At 39.8% G+C, this 8,915-nt stretch overlaps 1 protein-coding gene across 1 annotated transcript; it reads left to right on the plus strand.

The window, feature by feature from the left end:
- Positions 1–604: 604 nt before the first annotated feature.
- slc22a6l (solute carrier family 22 member 6, like) lies at positions 605–8,915 on the plus strand. The gene is made up of 11 exons (XM_050040735.1): positions 605–1,051; positions 1,154–1,673; positions 1,756–1,859; positions 2,074–2,228; positions 2,339–2,507; positions 2,636–2,759; positions 2,857–2,972; positions 3,068–3,282; positions 5,293–5,401; positions 7,228–7,431; positions 8,410–8,915. The coding sequence occupies exons 2-11, from the start codon at positions 1,269–1,271 to the stop codon at positions 8,495–8,497; spliced, it is 1,689 nt and encodes a 562-aa protein (XP_049896692.1). The 5' UTR covers positions 605–1,051; positions 1,154–1,268; the 3' UTR covers positions 8,498–8,915.

Raw genomic sequence — 8,915 nt, forward strand, 5'->3', positions numbered from 1 at the left:
ACTGGGGGAGCCAGCTAACGGCCAACTTGGTTTGCAGTAAAGTACAACTGATGGCTGGATGTGAACATGGTAAACACAGAGGCTACCTTGACATTTGAAAGTGCCCTCATGATTTCAAGTGTTAATTGTAAAGAGAAATGTGTGTGTGTGTATGTGTGTGTTGTTACCTATGTTAGTATGATGTATCCTCTGACTTGAACTTATCAGTTATTAGTTGTATCCTATGAACTATTATTTATGCGATTAGTTATTTTATTTGAATTTTTTTCTCTTTTTATGTTTCTTTTAATTTCTTTTTAAAATTTTTATTTATGTCTCTATCTCTCTTTTGTTACGTCCATAACTCCAGTATTACAATCTTATTTGTTAAAATGCAAATTAATAAAATAATCCAATAAACCTATCTGTACTCATTTGTGGACTAATAAAACATTAAAAAACTGACAAAGAAAACTAATGAAACCAACTTAGTTTGGCTGACCTCAAATGTGTATGCAAAAGTGTGCATGCAAATACACACACACTCACTCACACACAGACCCTATATCACCCTGTCCTTCATATTAAGTAACCAATAAAGGGCAGGGAGTGCGTCTCAGTGCTAAGAGGGAAAGAGCTCAGCATAGTTATGTGCCCACTCTTGATGCTGGAGCTCACTTGCACTGAAACCCTTCAACCAGACATTGTTCCTGCACAGTAAGGACTCAGCATTCTACCTCAGTGTTCAGTGAACGAGCTGCTAATACCTCAAGAGGTTACATTGCACTTCTAATAATCCAAAGTTCTGAAAAGCCGTTGGAATTTTGAGAGCCGATTACTCACTTTAACACACTGCAGCAACGAGATGACTTTCACTTCTTGATTTTTTTGTTGTTGTTGTTGTTATTGTGCTTTTTTGAAAAGGACCACTTTCTGGAACACTTTGCCAGGATTTTATTTGAATTGAAGGTGTCATCTTAATTGCTTTGATGAAGGTGCTACACTTTGCGAGCCAGCATTCTTACTGTATTTTGTAGATATTTTATGAAATAAGAGAAGATTAATTCAGCAGGTAAGTCTTTCAAATTGTGTATTATTATCACCTTTAAATTCTAACGACAAAAATACTGTTTAGTTTTTTTTGCAACTGATGTTTTCTTCAACATTTTAACAGGGGCTAGAACATCTCTTTTTGTTTTTGCACATCCAAGAATCAAGGAACCAAACAACAACAGGATCTAGTGCCATAAACATCAAGTCACCTTGTGGAGTTCTGGTTGTGCAAAACTATGGCATTTGGTGACCTCCTGGAGCAGGTGGGGGGCACAGGACGCTTCCAGATCCTGCATGTGTTCCTTCTCTGCGTGCCTGTCCTGATGATGGCCAGTCACAACCTGCTGCAGAACTTTGTAGCCTCGGTGCCTCCTCACTTCTGCAGCGCGCACACAAACCTCTCCCAGACCCAGCTGAGCCCAGAGGAAACGCTGCTGGTCACAGTGCCGCTAGACCAGAATGGGAAGCCCCACAGGTGCCAGCGTTACGTTGCTCCACAGTGGCACCTTCTGGCTAAGAACGGGACCTCTGGTTCAGGGGCCGGTGGAGACACTCAGGATGGTTTGGATGCTCACCTGCAGGGATGCACAGATGGATGGTCCTATAATATGACTGCGATGAGTTCCACGATCATATCTGATGTAGGACTACATATCTTTTTTCTTCTCACATGTGTATATTTTTCCCTGTCATGTGTGTTAAATTCTGTTACATTTTTATCAGTGGCACTTGGTGTGTGATCTGCGGCCTTTGAAGGAAATGGGACAAACGGTCTACATGGGAGGTGTGCTTGTGGGAGCCCTTGTCTTTGGAGGTCTTGCAGACCGGTAACGTTCATCTTACCCTAACTAATTTTACAGTTATAGTAGAATTTTGTCACTAATAAGGCAATTAGCTGGTGCAGTCAGTAATCTATGTAACTTTTAAACATGACAGAATATCTCATAAGACAACTTGCCTCTTCTTAATACAGTATTGTTCAAAAATATTAACTTATTCAATAGTCTGACCTCACTCTTTGCAAATCCACCTGGCTCCTAGATATGGTCGACGCATGCTCCTGATCATTTCTAACCTGCTGATGGCAGTGTCAGGAACATGTGCTGCTTTCTCGACCTCCTTCACCCTCTTCTGCCTGTCCCGCTTTGGTTGTGGCATGGCTCTGTCTGGCCTGGGCCTCAACACCTTCTCGCTCAGTAAGATATTTAGTTGGATAGCGTAAAGTCAGTGTGAAACAACGCAGTCTGCATGCATGCTGATGAAATTCAATAAAATAACTCTTGTTCTGTGATCCTTTCATTTTAAGTTGTGGAGTGGATTCCGACTCGTGTGCGAACTGTGGTGGGAACAATAACGGGTTACTGCTACACAGTGGGACAGTTGCTCCTGGCAGTCATTGCCTACTATATCCGGGACTGGAGGTGGTTAACCCTGGCTGTGTCTTTGCCCTTCTATGTCTTCTTCCTCATTGCATGGTGAGATGCCAAGTACTCACATGCATATACAAGTTAAGGTTGCAACCAGAACTGCTTAAAGTTTTAGTAGATATAGCAGTAGTAGATATAGTTATTGCACTTATAAACTAAACAAACATCTCACACAGGTGGTTTCACGAGTCTTCAAGATGGTTGGCTCTGAGTAATAAGCATGAACAAGCCATCAAGAACCTTAAAAGTGTGGCCAAATTTAACGGACGGAGCGATGAGGGAGATAAAATCGACATTAAAGTAAGGGAACATGGCAGGTTTGTATCATTGCACAATCTTGGTTTATAACTGTGTATAAAATAAATCTGAATTGAGAGAACTCTCTCTTTTTACACAGATGCTACAGGAGTCCATGAAGAAAGAGATGTCCTGTACACAAGGGTCCTACTCTGTCCTGGATCTGTTTCGCACACCCGTAATGAGAACTATGACAGTCTGCCTCAGTGCTGTCTGGTACATGTCCCGCTCTTGAAAAACCAAATGACAGTTTTAAGTGCCTTCTATAAAACTGCAGTGACACCATGTATATTTTTTTTAACATACCTTAGGCTATCAACGAGCTTTGCCTACTATGGTCTTGCTATGGATCTGCAAAAGTTTGGGGTGGACATCTACTTAATCCAAGTGATCTTCGGAGCTGTTGACATTCCTGCTAAAGTCGTTATAACTGTGTCTATGAGTTTTATTGGCCGGCGTCCATCACAATGTGGTGCTCTAATCATCGCTGGAATCACTATTTTGATCAACCTGCTGGTACCTAATGGTATGTTAAAACTAACAAATTCTCCAACCCATACAACTGCATAGGTCATTTGTCCCTACCCTCTTAGGGTTCATTTATGCTCAGCATTAGATATGTATATGGACACAGACGGAGCCTTCTGTCTGTACTCTGCGTTCATTCATCCATATTTGTGCACATTTTCTAAAAGCTTACAGATACGGACAAAACAAAGTAGAACCACCGAAAATGGTGGGGGCAGCATAGTGTAGTTCAAGTGAGATATGACAATAGGACACGACAACGGGCCGAATGTTTAATATAGTGAAAAGAACTGTCTGTCCATAGCTGTGTCTCAATTCAGTGGCTGCAGCCTTCAAAGCCTGCATCTGAAGACTGACTGCGTCACATTGGCGCAACCAAGGCTGTCCCATTTCAAAGGCCGAGAAATTCTTTCCCGGACTTTGGAGGATGCAACGAATTAATCCTTCGTGGCCAAGTCTGTCCCAAGATGCATTGCGCACTATTTAAGTTAAGTTAACTAACAGCTGTTAAGTAGCTAGCTAACGGTTAACTGTTGGTAACGTTGCTATTAGCTAAAAGCAGACAGCCTAAACAATCTTAATTTAATAAGTTTACCTGAAAACAGTCCTCCGTCAGCCTGAACTATTTCGGCGGTGTCTCCAGGGGTGAATCATCTCCTCAAGTATCAAATAAAACAATATATATGTAATACCAATCTCTGGGTCCATGATTTGGGGCTAACTAACCTACTAGCTTACTCTCTAATTGGTGATTCAACCAGGAAATCCTCCGCAGACCTGACCATCCCATTTCAGAGAATGATCGGTTTGGCTGATGCGGGCTTCAAAGGACGTGGCGAGAATTTATGCTATAAATGTTGAGTAAATTACGTCTTTTCAAGTCAATTTTGCATGCCACGGCTTCAGGGCACTTGGATTACGACGGACGAGCCGTTATGAGGTTTTTGAAATGCATTAGCAGAGTTTTATTTACATTTTCAAAGTGTGGGTTCCATGCACTTCAAATGTAGCTGTTATTCCAGCTAGCTGTTATCCTCTGATACCCCGAACGAGTTTTGTGGATTAAAAAACTACACTGGACTTCTTGTCGGCATGAGGGTCAGTAACGACTGTCTGTATTTTCATTCTAAAGTGGCCATTTTCTTTAACCGCAAAGGCGGTGTCCTTCAAAGGCTGCAGCTCCTGAACTGAGACACAGCTCATATGTCGCGATGTATTTTGGCCTCACGGTTCACTGCTGCCTTAGTTAAAAGGTACATTATTACAACTTCCTGCAATGCCGCCTTGTTTGTGGCGGCATTGATGCCCTCTAGTGCCCTCTAATCGATGTATATATGCCAACATAAAGTACGCATGGAAGAACAGGGGCAGTGACATTTACAACATTTAAAATTAACATACATGTAAAGGGCATATAAATGAGTCTTCATACGACCCACAGTCGCGTTTTCTAAAGTAGTGCCCCTATCTGTTGCCGTTTTAAACACGTGGTTGAGGTTGTGAAAAAGTCACAGTTTGATTAGGTTTAGGCACCAAAATTAGGTTCAGGAAAAGATCATGCTTTGGGTTAAAATAGGTATATCTTTTAACTTAAGTTATGTACGTAAGTTAACTTGCATTACATATGAGACTTAAGTAGGTTACGTAAATAAACGTATGTAAACAAGTTAAAATCACTGAATGTTGACTTTGGCTTTCTTTGGCACACAAACAGCAGTCTTCCTGAGTCAAAGTCCTGCGTTTGTTTGACCAATCCATCCACCCTGACCTCCTCCTCAACCAGACTTTGTCACTCTTTACACTATATACACATCACCTGACTTGCTTTTTTGCCCCCATCATAATTATTTCGCCCACTAAAGGTCGCTGCCTAACAATATACGTAAATATGGGCTGTAATCAGCTGCTTGTAAAAACCTCCTGTGGGTTCAGTTTTTTGGGGGGACAGTCTTGCATACAAATTGCTAAAACAACACAGTGATCTGATGCATGTTCCACTCCTGTGCAGATAAACAGACTGTGCGCACCTGTATGGCTGTAATGGGTAAAGGTTGCCTCGCTGCCTCCTTCAACTGCTGCTACCTTTACTCTGGAGAGCTGTACCCAACCATCATTCGGTAAGTCTTACTTGGCAAAAAATGAGTGTCCGTGAGTTTGTTTTGAGTTTGTGTTTGAGGTAATCAGATGTCAATGTCCAAATGACAACAAATAGCCCACATACATGGGGCATAGTTGAGTTTACTTTGTGTTGAGACAGAAATAGGTTGGCTGTGTGATGTGTGTTTTGTTAGTCTGTAGTTCATTGTCAGAGGTCAGATGGGTAGATAAAGATTAATGGTGTCAAACAGTGACCTTTTACCCAAATTATGTCATGGCTAAACAGTGATACCATTAGAAACTCGCTGACCACTTTCTAATGCTTGTTTTGTAACACGTAAATGCTTTTTTGCCTTCAAATGTTCTTTAAACGACTAATATATCAAGGTCTTCGAAAAATCTGAGGTCTTTCAGTTTGTGTTTGTGGAATTTATTAGGACTTTACTACCAGCAGCAGCAGCTCATCGCATTCTGCTCATTATCTGATCAATATCACTTAGCTGCCCTTAGCTGTTATTTACACATTGTCTGGCGATTATTTGCTGTCCTCTCCCGTTGACAGAATGTGTCACAGCAGAAGCGCTGCTGACTGCATGTCTTTGCTTGCTATACTATTTTCTGGAAGCTCCAGGCGCTGTGAAGAAGGCATCTTTATCTGAGATGTGATGCCAACAGTTTAAGCATCTTATATAGTTGGGCGTTCTTTACTGAATTATAGCTTTTTCTGTGAAACGTCTACTTGAGTTTTTCAATTTAGTGTTTAAAAAAAAGTTTCAGTTTGATTGAATGTCCAATTTTGACCATTCTGATGTAGTATCTACTGTACATCTTCAGCAATGGTTTTAGTAAATCAAAGAGGGGCCTCTAAACTAGGGGTGGGGAAAAAAATCAATACAGCATAGTATCGTGATATTTTTTGTCTGGCAATATCGCATTGTAACACATTATATAGATTATTAATATTAGCAATACAAATTAAACTTCAGGTAGCCCAATAATATAATATAATTGATTGCTTTTTCAGTCCACTAGATACATTTTGTTGCAAAAAAAGGTCTAATGTCTCCTTTGGAGACATTATTTACATTTGAAAAATAAGGGTGTAACGATACATCGATCCACATCGATATATCGATTCATTGATTAATGATCCAATTACATCGATGCAAAATGAAAACATCGATCCATATCGTCATCTTAAAGATACACCTTTATTTTGAAATTCACATAGCACATCTGTGTCACCATTTTAGTGAACAGGTCTATTTTTTATTATTTTTTGTTACAGAAGAATACTGTTTTTCATTTAAATGCCTGATATCTGGAAGAGCTCAGAAATAAAATGGTCAAATCATATTCTAGTTGTTTTTGTGAGTTGATGTAAATGATTGTGTTTGATGGGCATATGATATAGCGTCCTATCGGTCGCAGGCTCCTGAATCGAATCGAATCGAAATTGTATCGTGACAGACTTTGTGATATCGGCAAACATCGTATGAAATTGTATCGTGACAGACTTTGTGATATCGGCAAACATCGTATCGTCATCCAAACAAATAGATAGAATATCGTATCGTGATGAAGCTGGTGATTTACACCCCTATTGAAAAAGTAATAGATCGCCATATATCGCGTTACATTTTAGCACATTTTTAAAATTGTGATAATATTGTATCGTGAATTAAGTAAAGTGATGATATCGTATCTTCTGCTGATTCCCAACCCTTCTCTAAACCTGTACCAGTTTACCTATGTATTCATACTACACTACAATCACCACCAATCACTGTTTTTAAGGATGAGTGTACTTATGGCTGTTTTTTTCTTTTTTTGTCATGTCTTTCAGTCAGAATGGCATGGGCTGGGTATCCATGATGGCTCGTGTAGGAGCCATGGTGGCCCCTATGGTGCTTCTCATGGGTGACTACCAACCTTGGATACCGGGTTTAATCTACGGAGGAGCTCCCATTCTCAGCGGAGTGGCTGGAATGTTTCTTCCTGAAACACTTGGCTCACCCCTCCCTGACACAATACAAGACGTGGAGGAGAGGTAAAATTGACGTGCCTCTTCATATATTCTCTGCTTGTCCCCAAATCAAAACATAAATAATACGCAGCCCATCAGGAACTAGAGCTAATGGTAGATTAAAAGAATACTTGACCCATAAAAACGACCACGTACTCACCATGTTTTATAATGAATTTGTGAAGAAAACTTTGTTTTTCTTGCATGCCTCCACTCTGAAAGGAGAATCCAAAAAAGGTGAACATCCTTCAGGAATTGATGTACAGGGGGATTGCGTCTGACAACAGTAAAACTAGATTAAAGCATTTGTTTGCAAACACTGACACAACTCGTGCAGTATAATCCAGGTCTCATTTAACCAGTCGTACGGCCAGTCCTTCCCAAACACATGCATTTTTGTTACGATATAAAACACTTTCGCCTGAGAGTGGCAGACCTGAGTGTGATGGCTCTGAATTAAGTTTGTACAGACATATTTTTAATGTTAATGTTATGGCAAAAATGCATGTGTTTGAGAAGTACTGAGTGTACAACTGGATAAATGAAACTTGGATTTTACTGCACAAGTTGCGTGACAGTTTGTAAATGGATGTTTTGATATAGTTTTGCTGATGTTAAACATGGACCCAGTTTACTTTCATTAATGAAGAATGTTTGCCTTTTTTGGATTCTCCGATCACCTTGGAGGCATGCGAGAAAAACAAATTTGTGAATTCAAGATAAAATGCGGTAAGTAACTGATATAGATATAACAATTTTGCAGGTCAAGTATTCCTTTAAATTAAGGGAATCATAGCCTGAAATCTGCACCCTAAGCATTCCTTTTGTAGCCGACAATACATTTTAGAAACAGTACACAGGTGGGTTCTAGGTCAGGCATTTACACTAAGTCCATCATCATGGTTCACTCAGGAAAAAAGCAGACACTTGAGAAAGACAGACAGAGAAAGAGAGAAAACAGATTTATCCATAGCCTATTTGCATTTTCTATTTTAACCACAGGGGAACTGGGAGAAACTCCAAAAAGCCACCAAAGGAAGCGATAATCCTGCAAGACACTGAGGCGAACCTCCTGAAGCAGGCTGCCTGAGGGCATCTGAATTGATGTTTTCGCTGACATGTTAATGAAAGTAGAGTGGGTACTGCTTTTTCTCCAGCCTGTTTATGTCTTTGATTTCCACATAAGAGTTTATTGTGTTGTATGACTGCTGGACAAATGGAGTTGCAATGTTATTCTTGAATAGGTCAATACAGTGAAATGAATAGCTGCAAACAAACAAACAGAAATCAGACTTATGTTTGTTATACAGTAGCTTTAATCTGAATTTGGGCCAATTATGTTTTATACGTTTCATGTCTGTGTTTTTAAAAAAGAATATCTATGTATAAGCCTTCTGCAGGTTAAACTCTATGCTTTCCTTTCACTGGTATTTTTATATTTAACTTCTTATTATACAATCCTTTATTTGTGAAGAAAAAATATTTTCATTAAAATCAACGTCTATGCA

The sequence above is a fragment of the Epinephelus moara genome, chromosome 3, assembly GCF_006386435.1.
Source record: "Epinephelus moara isolate mb chromosome 3, YSFRI_EMoa_1.0, whole genome shotgun sequence".
In the NCBI taxonomy this organism is placed as follows: Eukaryota; Metazoa; Chordata; class Actinopteri; order Perciformes; family Serranidae; genus Epinephelus; species Epinephelus moara.

Excerpts from the sequence above, each read along its gene's own strand:
- slc22a6l (XM_050040735.1), top strand. The coding sequence starts at position 1,269 with ATGGCATTTGGTGACCTCCTGGAGCAGGTGGGGGGCACAGGACGCTTC. Across the intron at positions 2,760-2,856 it reads GAGATAAAATCGACATTAAA|ATGCTACAGGAGTCCATGAA; the intron begins GTAAGGGAACAT and ends CTTTTTACACAG. Across the intron at positions 3,283-5,292 it reads CAACCTGCTGGTACCTAATG|ATAAACAGACTGTGCGCACC; the intron begins GTATGTTAAAAC and ends ACTCCTGTGCAG.